At 37.7% G+C, this 16,700-nt stretch overlaps 1 protein-coding gene across 11 annotated transcripts in view; it reads left to right on the forward strand.

Moving 5' to 3' along the window:
• The window catches only part of trol (terribly reduced optic lobes), a 1,731,230-nt gene that overhangs the window by 377,185 nt on the left and 1,337,345 nt on the right, over nucleotides 1-16,700 (forward strand). For all 11 annotated transcript variants that reach the window (XM_090387691.1, XM_090387694.1, XM_090387699.1 and 8 more), the window contains one exon: nucleotides 3,771-3,890. In XM_090387691.1, the coding sequence (XP_090243817.1) occupies nucleotides 3,771-3,890 (120 nt within the window). The remainder of the gene's footprint in view (nucleotides 1-3,770; nucleotides 3,891-16,700) is intronic.

The raw sequence follows: 16,700 nt of genomic DNA on the forward strand, positions 1-16,700 counted from the left end.
CTTGCACTGGGGGCTTACCATACATCACCGGTCCAGAGCTTATACGCTGATGCACATGAAACTGACCTGCAGATATGCAGACAAATGCTTTTATTATATTATGCAGCGAAACTCAAGGGGGCCATCCAAACCACCCCACTTAGAATGGACTTTTCTCTTCTAAATGGGAAAACCTATACAGAGCCTATCCATCTATAAACCCACCAACTGAGATGCATCTTTGCTCACTGCAGGCCAACTGGCAAATTAACCTTAGTAAGATACAGCCCACTGCCTCTCATAAAATCCCACCTTGGACATACTGTATACCACCATGTGACTTTTCGTTGATAGCCTGGGGAAAATGCACCTCATCCCAACTTAACTTACTGCAAATACATGCCGCAATGAGAATTGAGCCTGGCCAGTACACACCAATCTACACAGATGGGTCTAAAACACAATTAAGTTTGGTGCAGCAGCAGCAGTATTTGCCAACATTACTATATCCAAGAAACTCCCTACTGAATGTTGGTAGCTATACTGCAGAACTCTGTGCTATCAACATAGCCTTAAATTATGCACTTTCAACAACCATATTGTATAGCTGTTTTATGTACAGACTGTATTAGTGCTATCCAAACTCTACAACAGAATCTGAAGACATCTGGAATACTCTGACTAAATTAAACAAGAAGAAACAAGTTCTCTTTTGTGGATCCCTGGTAATGCTGTAATTTGTAGAAATGAAGGCCAACCTAGCTACCACCGATCCTATAGCCCAAACCTTTACTACACCGGCATTTGACTAAAAGTACTTTATAAAGGAACAATGTCTTGAACAATGGTAACACATCTGGCAGAGTCAGGCCAATAACAAATTACTTGGCATTAAAAAAAACTCATACCATGGAAGTCCAGTATTTGTGAGAACAGAGTAGTTCTCAGTTCTCACAAATACTGGACCAAGTTGTATTAGCCCAATTACAGATCTTCCCCCCCCCACACACACACACACTTAGCGTTAGCATTAGTAAAAGCACGTGATGCAAGAAAGCAAGCTTATATAGCATCAACCAAAAAAAAAAAAAAAAAACCCCTTCTCATTTCATCCATCCACTCAATCCAAATGTTTGTCTAGTTCTGCCTTGAATCTATTTAAGCTGTCAACTTCTACAATGACAGATGGAAATTTGTTTCCGCAATCAACTACTTGACACATCTCTATCTACTTATGACTGCTGACCCACCATGTTGCATAAACTGCAACATCCAAATTAAAGTCCAGCATAAACTCATTGATTGCCCCATGTACAACAGTGAGTGACTAACTCTTTGCCTCATTTTCAGCAACAAATACTCTGAGTATTGCCCATCTCCTAGCAGATACAGCACATGTGGACAAAATCTTTACTTTAATGTTTACTTAAAAAGAAATTTATAATGCACTCTAAACTTCACCTGTAATCCAAATTGAAAAAAAAAACAAACAAAAAAACATTGAACTTTTTCATAGTTGCATTATGGCCATGTTGCTCTTGCACTGTAAAGCTCACACAAACAAACAACAAGCATACTTGGACATTAAGCCTGATATACCTACATCAATATCATTGATAAATATACAAAACAACAGTGGGCCCAAGAGGATCAGGGTATGTCTGTCAGGGACAAAAGTCTGACGTAGAGCGGTTACCATCTTTTAAGGGTAGAACCGAACCCTGGGGACTCCACTAATAACATTAGTCCACTAAGAGCAGCGTCCATTGATTACCACTCCGTCTCCCACTCAGCCACCCTTTTATCCATTGTAGTAACTTGTCCTTAATACCATACTTCAATTTTTACAGTAGTCTTCCATGCACAGCAGTATCAAAAGCTTTCCTGAAATCCAAGTGTATGATATCAAAATTATTTTTTGCATCCAGTTCCTTTGCAACCACATAGTATTCAATCAAATTGGTCAGACAGTACTTCCTCTTAACAAACCTATGCTGTGTCTGAACTGTAACTGCAGTCTTGTCTAGACGATCCTGCAATGCTTCTTTAACCAGTGACTCCATTATTTTCCATGGAACAGAAGTTAAACTAACAGGTCTGTAATTACTCACGACACCCTTTGATCCCTTTGTGAATTGGAGATACATTTGCACATCTCCAGTCTGTGGAGACTTCCCCTGAGTCCAAGAATGCGCTTATAATTATGGCTAACGGTTTGTGATAGGCATCCCAGAAATGGTTATGGTGGATAGTTGTGGATTGAGGTGACTGTATGCTAATTGTGCAGGTCTTAATTCCAAGTGAAGGTCCACGTAAGAAATGGGACCAGAATAGTGAACAAAAGTTCTATGAATGAGGCAGCTGGTAGATGAAGCATATGAATTTCAGTAGGTTTGGCTTTGTGGATAAGACATTTTTTTTTTAAAAATGAGTAAATGGTGTCCTAAGTGGCCAGATGACTAGCTGAGGGTTTTAAGTGACTTTTGTCACATTCAAGGTTTGAATGATGCACATTCTGCTTGTTTTAGTGGTCAGGTTTGTTAATAAAACAGTTAGGTATAGGTCTACTTTTTAGTGCATTGGCTGTTTGCTCTAGTTTGGTTCCAGCCATGAGACATAAGAGGCTTTTCTTTCTTTGTGTTTAGTTTCATTGATGCCTTGGCATTATTGACATTCTAGTTTCATAATAGCAGTGACCTTGACTTGACAGGCAAGGATGGTTTGTTTTTCTGTGTTTCAATTGCAAGGATACTATAATTAGGTCAGGGAGAGGGAGCATCAATTGAACTGAGGTTCTGGCAAGTGACATCAGGTATCTGGCTAGTCAGAGATACTCTTCTATAGATTCTGTTAAGGAATTCTATCAATAGAAGCATTTACCATTGAGAAAAAAGGTCAGTGTTGGCTGGCTTGAAGTGATGATGTTGGGATTGTCACAGTACTGAATGGTGCAGTTGAATGGTTGAAACACTGAGTGCTTCAAGGGGAGCTGGTTATTGAAGGTATCACTGAATAATTGGAGAGAGCTGTGGGTGGATATATTGCCTGCTGGCAATACCATAAAAAAGTGATTCTGCTTTCTCATTGAGAAGGTTGAATCGTCTGGTTTTTGAAGTCAGCCAGAATTATATTTGTATTTATATTAGTGTGTAATTAGAAGTACCTTTGAGCATGTTCCTGTTATTACAGTAATTGGTGAACAACCAGAGGTGATTAGGAAAAATATTATTCAGCATTTCCTGTTTTGTTCATGTCCCATAGATAATTAGGCTTTTGATTTTTTTCTTCTTAAAAGGCACAGAAACAGACCTTAAGTTATTATCAATGTATTTTGCTATCACAGGACTTGGATGGTGAAGTTGATTGGCTGAGACCCAACATGTATCAATGGGAGTGGAATAATTATCTTCTTGGCAACATTCATGTAAAGTGCTTCAAACTTTATCTTAGATATTAATATAGGAGTAGAGCATAAACACATAACCAGGAGCCTATCCAGTAAATTCCCAGATAAAAACAATTAGTTATAGTTCCCAACACATTAAAGGGAGTGGTCTCATACTGAATGTCTATTGCTTACAGAGGACTAACAAGTATGCAAGTTCATTGTTTTTGTTTTTTCAGCATCTTTTCTACTACAGATGATGATCTCAAAAAAGAGATCATAATGATAATGTAACTTAAATCCAAATTCTATCCCAGTGTTTGTTTTCAGACCACCTGTAAATTTAATAACCCATTATAAATAATTTCATTGTTTGATGTTAACTTTGTACTTCAATTACCTTCAGCATTACCATCAGAATGTGCACCTGACCAATTCCGATGTAGTGATGGTGTTTGTATTCCACTTAGAGGAAGATGCAATGGACGTTTAGAGTGTCGCGATGGTTCTGATGAGAGAAATTGCCGTAAGTTATTTAACTTTTAAAATTTATGCCTATATTTTTCGTATCTTTTCTAGATACCTTCTTACTCAAAAAAGGTATATGTTTATTTTATAGGGCGATTAAGAATTGGATATCAAATTATAAATTCTACAGTGGATTCCTGACAAAATAATTTTAAAATCTCCAAAGTTTTTCCAACTATATAATAATTCTGGAAAAAAAATATGTAGTCTTTTGTGTAAATGTTGTTTCTTTAAAATGTTCTGCAGTTTTCAAAAAACTGTAGTGATTAAAGAAAACTTAGTTTTGTGATGCCATCAGTGTCAGAAATGGGAGCAAAGCTGACCTGAAAACCCTGAAATGTAATAAATAATGTAAAACCATATACATAATGTGACAGTTGATCTAAATTCAGAAAATAAGATGTATTAAAGAAAATAATGCATGTTGATTTATAGGGTACAATTTCATGCATTGTGTAATAATGTAATTATTATTCACAGTTCCTTGTTGGATGCTGTTTGCAGCAATATATGTACAGTGGGGCCTCAACTTCCGATGACATCGACATCCAATATTCTCAGGAACCGATTTACCTTCCATACGATTTTTTATTTTAAGGACTGATGATATTTGCAGGAACTGATGGCTTTCCGATATAGCTGGAACGATGCATTGGTGGAAATTTTCAGAAGCGTGGCGCGTAAAACATCATTCATACGATTATTATTTTCAACCAATTAGCATCTTTATTATTGTTCAGCACAACATTCCCGCATGTTATAGTATATTGAAAAGTTTCTTTGTCTTCTGTTTGATGCGCTTGTATAGTGTGTAAGCAGTGTATTTTTGTCAATTATATGAAACCAGCTTCTTCTGGAAGTGAATACCTAGCAGAATGTTCATCACTAAGGATGAGGCTAGTTTACCCTATGGAAGATAGGCTTGCTCTTTGGGTGCCAATGCTTCTGGAGATTTTAAGCTGAATCCTTTGCTGGTGTATCCTTCTAACATCCCTAGGGTATTTAAACAAAAAGCCAAACTATTTTTAGGCCACACGAATAATTAAATTCATCTGCCGTGCTGTCTTATATCTGTTAATAGTGTGTGTTCTGTGGTCGATTTTTCTGTTTTTCTGAACGAAAAATCCCAGATTCTAGGGGAAAAAAAATCTTGCTATCTATGTCTGAGACAGACTAACTCAGCCACAAAGTGAAAAAAAGCTCATTAAAGTTCCTCGCATCATTGACAGGATTCGAACCCGGGCCTTTTCCACCCAATGTGGGGAGGATGGTGATGATACCATTGTGCTACCCGTGCACCCAGGGTATTAAACAACAAAACTTCAAAGGCATGCTGGGAGTGTTTTGGTGCAGCAATAAGGCCTGGATTACAAGATGTCTTCAATAGGCACGTGAAGTTTTCTGTCCTTCAGTGAAGAGTTATCTTGAGAAACATAAGCTTCCTGCAAAGGCACTGCTCCTGTTGGCTAATATGCCAGGCCATGATCCCGACCTTGTTCAACCTCTTGAGGCATAATATGAATTTGTGCAAGTCAAATTTTTGCTATCCAACACTACTCTTCATCCAATGAACCAGAAGTCATTGTAAACGTCAAGAAAATGTTTGAAAGTTGCTTTGCAGTGATCTCTGTTGAAATTTCTGTCACCCACAAAGATTTTGGAGGTCGAAGTTCAACATCCTGGACTGTGTGAGGCTAATCGTAAGTTCTTGGAATGATGCTTCCACCAGATGCTTAAATTCAGCCTGGAAAATCATCCATAATTTTGACTGATTTTGAAGATGATGGTGCTTTGACAAATGATATTGTCACTCTTGGTAAATCAATGGGTCTGGAGGTTGACAAAGAGGATGTGGAGAACCTTATTGATGCTCATGGGTGTAAGCTAATGACAGAGGACCTACATGAGTTGGAGAAAATTATGAAGAGTGACTCTGGAGAGGAAGAGGACGCCCAAAACGTGTAAACTGAAGACTGTCATTTCTTGTTGTAAGCATTTATGATAAGTGGTTAAAAAAAAAAAAAAAAAAACACCCCAATATTGAAACACTGAATTAATGATGTGCAAAATGGAAGACTAAGTCATTTCTTACTTTAGAAAGCTACAAAAAAGTCATAAAAAACAGTCCACCTTTGACATTTTGCTTTCCAGTAGCAACAAGACTGAAAAGATAGCCGACATATGATCTAATCCCACCACCACTATATCACTATTGATTTCATCAGCCCTGCACTTCAAGTCTAAGGTAAATGCTAATTTATTGTTTGTTTTTTATTTTAAGATTTTTTATAAAAAAAAAAAAAGTAAACTGCAGCCATTATCAACCCACTGCAGGATGGAAGCCTCCTCAACAATTCATGCTGAGCGACATGGACCATAATCTACCACGCTGGTTCAGTGCGGGTTGGCAGATTGACCATATTTAGCAGTCAGGGACTTGAACCCCGGTCTACTCAAAGAGCGTGTGCTACTGCACTCCTGCTCCTGACCACTCGGCTACGGAGGCCTTTTCTAACTATTTATTAAATAATCTTTATAAAACACTCATTTTTAATGTACAGATCAAGTATAACATGTATGAAATACCTATTTTATGTGTTGTTGGGTTGCCTGCCAGGAGTTTAGAACAAATTACAGGAAATCAATGTATCATTGATTTCAACTTGCAATATTTTCAACATACAGTGGGTTTTATGGAATGAATTGCCATCGGATGTTGGGGCCCACTGTATTTTCATGTATAAGGGATTTTTATGTGTAATTTTTGCATCTGGCAGTTTTTGCATCTTTTTTTATGCATTTACCCAATTGCAGGTGCATATCAGTTATTGGCAAATGAGTAATCCACAATTCAGTTTAGAGGCAAAACTGTTGTGTATTTCTATGATGGCAAACCTTTAATTATTTGCAGTGGTGTAATGTGACAATACGTATTGCATTAGCATAATATTAACTTTCACATTTTCTATGAATAATAATTGCATTATCACACAATGCAATTTTTGGTCAAGGCTTGTACCATCTTTCTACAAACTAAACACAGGAAGCAGTACCTAAATGAATAGGCATTTCTTTCTTTTTTTTTTACTAAATTTTATTTTATCAATTCATGTTGATTGTATATGTATGATTTTATATTATTTACTTTAGTCCACCTTGAATGAACAGCCAAGTGTAATTGTCTTATTATGGGTAACTTCAGTTTGTCTTATAGATTAGAAATCATTGATGTGCACTATGCCATGGGAAAACAGATTTCTGAGCCATCTGAATCATTATCCCAACATTTCAAAGAAAGTAAAAGGGGCTGTAATATCATTGACTGCATTCTCATCAAAGATCCAAAATGGAGAGTGCAGGAACCAGTAGCAGTTAGTGACCATAGTATCATAAAATGGATAGCACTCAAGGAGATTTCTGTGGTCAAAGGAAAATAGGCGAGCTTCAATTTCAAGAAGGAACTATAATGGATTAAGGTATTTCTTGAGCTCGAACTGAAGAGAAAACTGTGAGCTATTGGATGAGATTTCATGACCAGTGAGGTTAAGTGCTGGGGAAGTTGTCAAAGTTTGCTGATTATTTTAAGGTAGGAAGGTTGGTTAATGGCCAGCATCGGACCATTTTGTTTAAAATGACTTAGATTGTTTGTGCAAATGCTATGAAAAATAGCAACTGACATCTTGCGGCGGGGGGGAGAGACTCATAGAGGCGTATATCTGAAGGATAAAATGAACAGGGGAGATATTTTTCACTGACAAAAGAGAGAACTGGGATTGGGCACAAACACAATTTCGAGAGTAATTTCATATGCTAGTATACAATCTGTATGGTGTGCGATAGTTGGAAGCAAAGGTATAATGAGAATGGAAATAATCTACAGGCCAGGTGATTGAGAAGATTATGATGAGACCTCAACATACAAATGGAATGGGCAAGTAAGCTTGAATGTCTTATTATGGGTGATTTTAATTTGCCTCTAATTAATTGGAGCAAATGGGAAGGAAACTTGACACGGGAGACAATTTGTATCAACATGTCAGGGTACTAGGGAAAAGGATATTCTAGACCTTGATCATCACCCATGAAACACATGACATAATAGGGCTGATAGTACAATAACCAGTAGCAGGAAGTGATCACGAAGTTCTGAGAGAGAGAGAGAGAGAGAGAGAGAGAGAGAGAGAGAGAGAGAGAGAGAGAGAGAGAGAGAGTAGTTAAAGGCAAAGGAATGGATTATAATTTCAGAAAAGGAAATTACGACAGCTTAAGGTGCTACATGGTTTCTATTAACTGGGTAGATATCTCACAGACACTGAACAGAATTCAGTTATGGTATACCTTTTAAAACATTAATCAAAGAAGACTTGAATGCATATATACTATTAAAAAATCTTCTACAAGGAGGATTCCAAGTTGGATGAATACTCAAGTTGCCAGATTACTTGAGTAATAAAAAAAATACTGAAGTGTATAACAACTACAAATTGATATGTAATAATGCCACAGAAAAGGTTAGGCTGGCAAAGGCAGATTATGAGAAATTGCTGGTAGCAAAGAGAGTGGAGATAAGGAATTCTTCACATATATAAATGCAATGAAGAGAAGGACAAATCAGATTGGATCCTTATGTAATGGATGTGGGATAGTATTAGATATCCCAGCTGATGTTGCAGATGAACTCAACAGTTACTTTGCATCGATATTTACAGAAGAAAAACCCATTATGTCAATGAGAAATTGTGGGAGTGAAGTTTAAAAATGTGTAATTAATGATATTGAAATTTTGCATGATTATATAATGAAAAAACTTTCAAGCCTACAGGTGAGTAAGGCTCCTGGGGTTGATGCTACATACCCTATAATTTTAAGGGAAGCAGCAAGTGAGTGCATTGAACGGTTGAGGCTAATTATGAGAACACCACCAGACTCAGGAGATATGCCATTGGATTGGAAGAGTGCCAATGTATCCCCAATACATAAGGGCTGTTCAAAGAGTGTAGTGAGAAATTACCGACAGGTCAGTCTAACTTCAATAGTAGGAAAAATCATGGAGACAATGAAGAAAGGTGGAATTCAGGATCATTTAGATAGAAATAGAATTCTGAAGGATACGCAGCATGGTTTTGTAAAGGTAAAATCATATTTAATAAATCTGGTTTGCTATTTTGACTGGGCTGCTCATGAGTTGGATTTAGGGAATAATGTCAACTTTTTTTTTTTTTTTTTTTTAATTTAGATTTCAACAAAGCATTTGACTCAGCCCCACATGAGAGGTTACTTTATAAGCCAGAACAGGTTGGAATCACAGGGAAAATCCTTAGATGGATAGCAGGATGGCTTCAGGGCAGGAGGCAGAGGATTGTGACAAATAGTTATTCCTCAGATTGGGTTAATGTAAGAAGTGGAGTTCCCCAGGGATCAGTATTGGAACCACTGTTGTCTTCGGATTTTCTTAAATGACATTGATGAAGGGATAGAGGGCATAATGTCTAAATTTGCAGTGATGTAAAAGATTGGTACAATAGTTAATGATCACCACCAATCAGATTTTTCAGAGTGACCTAGATAGACTTCAGGAATGGTCAGAAAAAGTGGCAGCTTTATTTTAATCCAGCAAAGTGCAAGGTCTTATACCCAGGGAACAGTAACACCAAAATAACTTATTCACTCAGTGGAGTTGAAATAAAGTCAGTAGTGGAAGAAAGGGACTTGTGAGGTATGATACAGTCAGACATGAAGTTCTCAGAGCATTGTAGACAGGTTGCAAGGAAGGCCCATGGTGTCCTATCAATGATTTTTTGAACATTTTCTAGTAGAGATAAGGACATCATAATCCAATTATGTAAAGTATCATTAGACCACACTTAGAATACTCTGTTCAAGTATGGAGACTGCACCTAAAAAAAAAAGACATCTAACTTCTTGAAAGGGTCCAAAGATGGGTAACTACTTGCCTAGTGAGATTGGTAAAATGGCATCCACGTGAGAGAAAGACTTCAAATATCTAGTATTGGGTCCATTATTGTTTTCTGTATTTATAAATGATATTGATGATGGTATATCAAGCTTAATGTCCAAGTTTGCAGACGATACGAAGGTTGGCAGGGTTGTCAAGGACACTACTGACACTATGCTACCGCAATAGGATCTGGAAAGGTTCAGCAGATGGGCTGAGAGGTGGCAAATGAAGTTTAACATTGACAAATGTAAAGTACTACATATGGGAAACAGCAACCCCAGAGCAACGTATCAACTCTGTGGTACTACACTGACAGTGGTAGAGAATGAAAGGGACCTGGGGGTGGTTGTGCAGGCAGATATGAAGTTTTCTGAGCAGTGCAGATGGGCTGCAAGAGTAGCTCATGGTGTCTTGTCGATGATATATAGGAATTTTTCTAGCAGGGATAAGGAGGTGATTATTGCCTTGTATAAGGCAATGGTCAGACCACACCTAGAGTACTGTATACAGGTCTGGAGGCCTCATTTCAAGAAGGATGTAGAGATGCTGGAACGTGTATAGAGAAGGGAAACAAGATTAGTGAATGGAACAAAGGGGTGCTCTTACGAAGAAAGGCTTAAGTTTTGCAAATTGCAGTGTCTGGAGACTAGGCACCGGCGAGGTGATCTGATAGAGGTGTATAAAGCCTTGAATGGTTTGAGCATGCTCAACGCTGATGGGATTCTTCCTCTTGCTCAGAATAATCACCTGAGAGGGCATAAATTCAAATTGAGAAAAGACAGATGTAGGATAGACGTGAGGAAATTTGCCTTTAGCCAGCGGGTGGTTGGTTGGTGGAATAGACTTCCATCCCTTGTTGTGGAAGTTGATAGCCTAAATAAGTTTAAGGCTCAGCTGGACAGGTATTTCGAACGAACAGAGGGGTGAAGTGGAAGTGGTTATTTTTTATTTATTTATTTATTTATTATTATTATTATTTTTTTTTTTTTGGCTGATGCTGCATAAGCTTGCTTTCTTGCATCAAATGCCTCTACTAATGCTAATCTGGCTTTGAAACTAGGCACCTTAGAGGAGATCTGATTGAGGTTTATAAGGCCCTGAGAGGCAATAGTAAAATGAATAAGGATGAAATTTTCATGGTTATAAATGAATCTAGAACTAGGACCATAAATTCAAGTTACATGGGAAGAATACTGGATTGTACGAAGTTTTAGCCGGCAAGTTATAAATTACTGGAATAAGTTACCTACAGCGGAAGTCTATGGCTTCTTTGCATTATATGGGGAATACTATTACTGCTATTCCTACGTGGGTGGTAGAGCCTGGCAGTTTGGGGGAACCAAAGGTCAGCTGGATAGTTACCTATGGGAAGAGGGAAACACAGCTGTCTATTAATTATTTTATTTAATAATTTTTATTATTATTATTTTTTTTTTTTGGGCTGGTGCATAAGCCTTAGGCTTCCTTGCACCATATGGCTAATACTAATGGGGAAACAATTCTGAATCACTTTGTATGTGTGCAAACAATTCTGAATCACTTTGTATGTGTGCAAACAATTCTGAATCACTTTGTATGTGTGCACATGTGTGTGCAAACAATTCTGAATCACTTTGTATGTGTGCAAACAATTCTGAATCACTTTGTATGTGTGCAAACAATTCTGAATCACTTTGTATGTGTGCAAACAATTCTGAATCACTTTGTATGTGTGCAAACAATTCTGAATTACTTTGTATGTGCACATGTATATGTGTAGACTAAAAAGCCAACGAAATAGAACCACCTATCATAATGTGAGCAAGTGAACTGCACTATGGGAATAAAGGTTTTTTCAGATGCACATAGTCAGCTGACATGTAGTATTGGATATTATTGAGCATTTTAAATATTACAACATCACTAGCTAAATTTAAAAAATAAGCTAATGAACATGGAGAGAGACCATGATACAACCAACTGACTTTCAACAAGGCATGATTGCTGGTGGGGAGGTGCTCATCTTAGCAAAACAGTGCATCTGTTCAAGTGTATTAGGAGATACAAGGGGCAAAGCAGACAACTTACACAACACCTGTGGTATGAAACTAATGAGATGAATAGGGCAAGCAACAATTGTAGTGGCTCATGTGGTCTAATTGGATGGCCATGGTAGTACAACTGACCATGTGATGCAGTGTGGGGCAGTCCAGAGCACTTCGTAGCAGGACTGCTCAACATACTCTTTGTTGGATGGGAATATTGGTTCAGACTACCTACTTTATATCCCTCTCCTCAACATTGCTTGATTTACTCACTTTAACATTAGTGTTTTGAGAATGACAAGGGATGAGCAACCCCATGTAGGTTGCTTTTTATATTTATTAATGATATTGATGAAGGAATCTCTGGCTTAGTCTTAAGTTTGCTGGTGATACAAAGATTGGCAGGGTGATTAATGACAGTAATCAAGGTATACTACTGCAACAAGATCTAGAAAAATGTGTGCAGATGGGCTGAGAAATAACAGTTGAAGTTCAGTATTGGAAGAATGAGATAAGTGCCAGATGCAGAATTTTTATACTCCTGCAAACGGATGTTTTTTGGAAATTTTTGCTACCTTCTTGATTAATTAACATCATATTAAATTGTGTTTTACAAATAGATTAAATAGTCTTAGTCATGTTCGTTAGCTTATTTTTCTAAATTTTGCTAGTGATTTTGGAAGCTACGACTTACTATTTGTGCTTCACGGCCTCCATAGCTGAGTGGTCAGGGGTGCGAGTGCAATAGCACACACCCTTTGAGTAGACCGGGGTTCAAGCCTCTGACTGCTAAATATGGTCTATCTGCCACCCCATACTGGACCAGCATGGCAGATTATGGTCTATTTCCCTCAACAAATTGTTGAGGATGCTTCCATCCTGCAGTGGATTGATAATGGCTTCTACTTATTTACTTTACTTGTACTTCTATCGTATTAGTGTTTTGGCGTGAATATTGTAGCATGTAATGATTGGTGCAAAGTAATAGTAGGATGTTAACTGATAAATTAGTAGCTCGAAGGTTCTAATCACTTGTTGGACATATCTTTTTGTTTAGCTAAGGATATAATTAAACATTGATCTTACGGTATAACGTAACGTATATCTCTAACTTGATAGGGTAAGGAATAATGTAAAACTAGATAGTACAATATGTATCACTGTATTTAGGAATCTATTAGCCTAGAGTAGTATTGCCAATCAATTAAATTTATTAATTTTCATTCTTAATCAATTAAATTGTATTTAAACAGAAATTGTGCATCAGACTAGAAAATCAAAGTGGAGATTTTCCCAAGAACCAAAGGGGGAAATTTTCCAACACATCACAGCCTAAAAGAAAAAAATGTGCAACATGTGAAATGTTTGCGGACTTTCAGATCTAGCCAAGGAGATGTGCTAGGTGCAGAGAGTGTGAAGAAATTAGGCACCGACTCAGCATTCAGATGGGCATTTATGAGAGTTTGAAGAGTAGGGTAGAAGACTAAAAGGGGTTAAAACAAGGACCCATCAAGCTCTCAGCTGCCCAACTCAATGCTATAGCTCACTCTTGTGCATGGTGCCTCCGTAGCCAGGTGGGCAGGAGCAGCAGTGCGTAACACACACTTCTTGATTAGACCAGGGGTCAAGTGACCACCAAATACGGAGGATGCGGAAAGGTTAGGGAATGACCACCGCACATCACCGGAGCAATATGGCCTTAGTTGCTAATGCTCCTAAAAACAACTCTTGTGCATCAGGCAACACAGCAGCAATCTTCAAAGCAGAATGTGCTGGTCCCACAGGAAGCAGTTATTGTCAATGACTCTGTTGTCAGGGAGATAGGAAATATATTGTACAAGGAGGATAGGTGGAAGAGGATCAGGGTATGTCTGCCAGGGGCAAAAGTCAGTGATGTTGTAGAGCAGATACCATCTGCTCCACAACAGAGCAGAAAAGGTGATATTGTTATACCCATTGACAATGATATTAAGAGTAGGAGATCTGCACACTTAACAAGTACAGGTCAATGTTAAAAAAAAAAGTTGAATTAGGGTTAAATTTGAAAGTGTCAGAAATTCTGCCCAGACATGATAGGAGGGAGTATATGATGTAAGCCTTCTCAATTTAGCTGTGGAGAGATTGTGCAAGGTTCATTGGGTAGAATTTTTCTCAGCCTGGTCTGTGCTTGTTAACAGGAGAGACTACTTCTATGGGGATGGGATACACTTAAATAGAAAGGGTGCAAGAATATTTGCTGATGCTATCGAAGTAAGTTTGGTAGGTTGGAAAACTGCTAGCTTGGGGGTGGGGATACAAAGACTAATAGATTAACAATAGCTGGGGCAGAGGTGAAAGTGAATCTGCACTGTTTCTATTGGAATGAACAGAAGCCTGGAAAGCAAGCTGCTGGGGATTTCAAAAACTGCTGGGAGTCATCATGAAACAAGTAAATACATGGGCTGTGTTAGGGTAACTAAGAGCAAGAACAGATGCTTGTATATTTGCATGTACACCAATTCTTGGAGTATAGTAAATAAATTTGATGAATTTGAAGTGCTGGTCAAGACTTTAAAGGTTGATTTTGTTGAGATATGAGAGACATGGTATCACAGATATAAGGAATGCAGCATTGGAATTTTGGGAGTACAATATCTACAGAAAGGATAGCAAGGGGGGGTTTATGCTGTTAGTTAAGAAACCCATCAAATCTAAGGCAGTGCATCCAGTTGACATGGGAGGACAGTGTAATGTTAAGTCAGTTTGGTGTGACATAAACAGTGGGAAAGCAAGAGTAGGAGAGTGTTATAGGCATAATGACTGAGTACAACAAACAACTGTACAGAGAAAGGGAGGGCCAGTAAATCAGAATGTCTTATAATGGCAGATTTTTACTTCCCAGATATTGATGGAACTTGCACACTAGCAAGACTTATGATTTATAGGGTGGTTGTTTTCTACAGCAGCATGTTTGAGAGGCAACCAGAGGGAGTAATACTCTTGATCTGATTATCAGCAGATCATGCATTAAGAATCTGTAGATAAAGGAACCTCTTTAGATAAAGATAAAGATGGCAGTGATCATAGTGTACTGATATACGATTTACTTAAAGATGTAACTACCATCAGGGGGAAAGGGATTTACTTTAGTAAAGGTACTACAGTAGTCTCAGACCATTTTTAAATTCTATAAAATGGGACCAACTGATGATGTTACCAACATCAAATTCTAAATTGGAAACATTCAAGGAATTGATCTAAGCTACAAGGCTTTTCAAAGCAACTAAGAAATACTGTACAAGGTGTAGGCCTAAATGGAGAAACTAATGAGATTAGTCAGATAAACTGAGACTCGTGGCACAGAATAAAAATGCATATGGATGCAGGCGACAGAGAAGCTTATGGTAGATATAAGCTAGTCTGTAATCAAGTCACAAAGGAGGTTAGGCAAGCAAAGGCAGATTAAGAGAAATCTATTACAGAAGGCAGATTATGAGAAAAGATTTCTTTGACAAAAGATGCGAAGAAAAACAGCAGAGACACTCTTTATATATAGAATGTTATTTTATTTTTGTTATTAATGTAATATAACTACCCAGAATCCAGAAGATTACAATGCACCCTATATGATAGCATGTCCTACAAAGACCACTTAGTGATGTTGTTATTGCCTTGTTATTTCTAGCTTATTGCATGCCTCAATAGAAGAAATGGTAGTATCAATTCTACCTCTGCTCTTCTTGTGGATACCATTAAAATATTAATCTGTGTTCTCAAAACTAGGCTTTTTGCTATCTAACGCAGCCTCTATAGCCACATGCATTAAGAATCTGCAGATAAAGGAACCACTATCTTTAGATAAAGATATAAAGGTGGCAGTGATCACAATGTACTGATATTGGATTTACTTAAAGATGTAACTACCATCAGGGGTAAAGGGAAGGGGGTTTACTTTAGTACAGGTACTACAGTAGTCTCAGACAATTTTTAAATTCTATACAATGGGATCAACTAATGTTGTTACCAACAGCCAATTATAAATTGGAAACATTCAAGGAATTAATCTATAATATAGTCAATACTCTTGCACTCCTTTCTACTCAAGTATATCCCATCTCTATAAAATTCTGTTCCATGAGCTTTGCACAATCTGGTCAGGCCTGAACATTGCCTCGTAATGAAATAGTTTGAGATTGCCTGCACTTAATATTAGTACCTATACAATATCGCATTTATAAAAAGTAATTGTTACAGAGTGTCACTAATTTTAATCTCCTTTAAAATTAGATTATGTATAACACACACACTGTGGTCCTGTTTCAACTTTTTTTTTTAATGAGAACTCCAAACATGAAAGTTATTAGAACCTATAGCACTATGACTGGGAGTTGAAGGATGAGAAGACTGAAGATACTCATTGCCATTAGACTTGAATTTCTGTAATTTTCAGGATATACCTGTGTAGGAAGGTTTCCCAAAAAACAGAAGTTGAAGGGGATAAGAAAGAAGAAAAGTTGGCTCCATGTGTTTGTAGTTGTGCAGTAAATGGATGCTACTGGTTGTGGCATGTTTGGATTGGTGTGGATGAGTGGGGGTAAATTACAGATGTCAGTCAGAAGAACAGTGTCTATAGATGCCTCAATAGAAAAGACATGTAGTAGAAACAATGTCTCAGACATTGTTTCTGCTACCAGTGGAGAGACTTTGAGGTTGGTCATTAATTAACCTCATTGCCCCTTTTTTATTGGAGTTTAGAAGCCCAAGAGAGGTTCTGAGGGCATCTACTTAGATTGGGGATGATATTCCATGGTAGGGTGGATTTGAGACTATTACTCTTTTCAGAGTG

Source organism: Mastigoproctus giganteus, chromosome 13 (genome assembly GCF_048544385.1).
Source record: "Mastigoproctus giganteus isolate SK-2022 chromosome 13, ASM4854438v1, whole genome shotgun sequence".
In the NCBI taxonomy this organism is placed as follows: Eukaryota; Metazoa; Arthropoda; class Arachnida; order Uropygi; family Thelyphonidae; genus Mastigoproctus; species Mastigoproctus giganteus.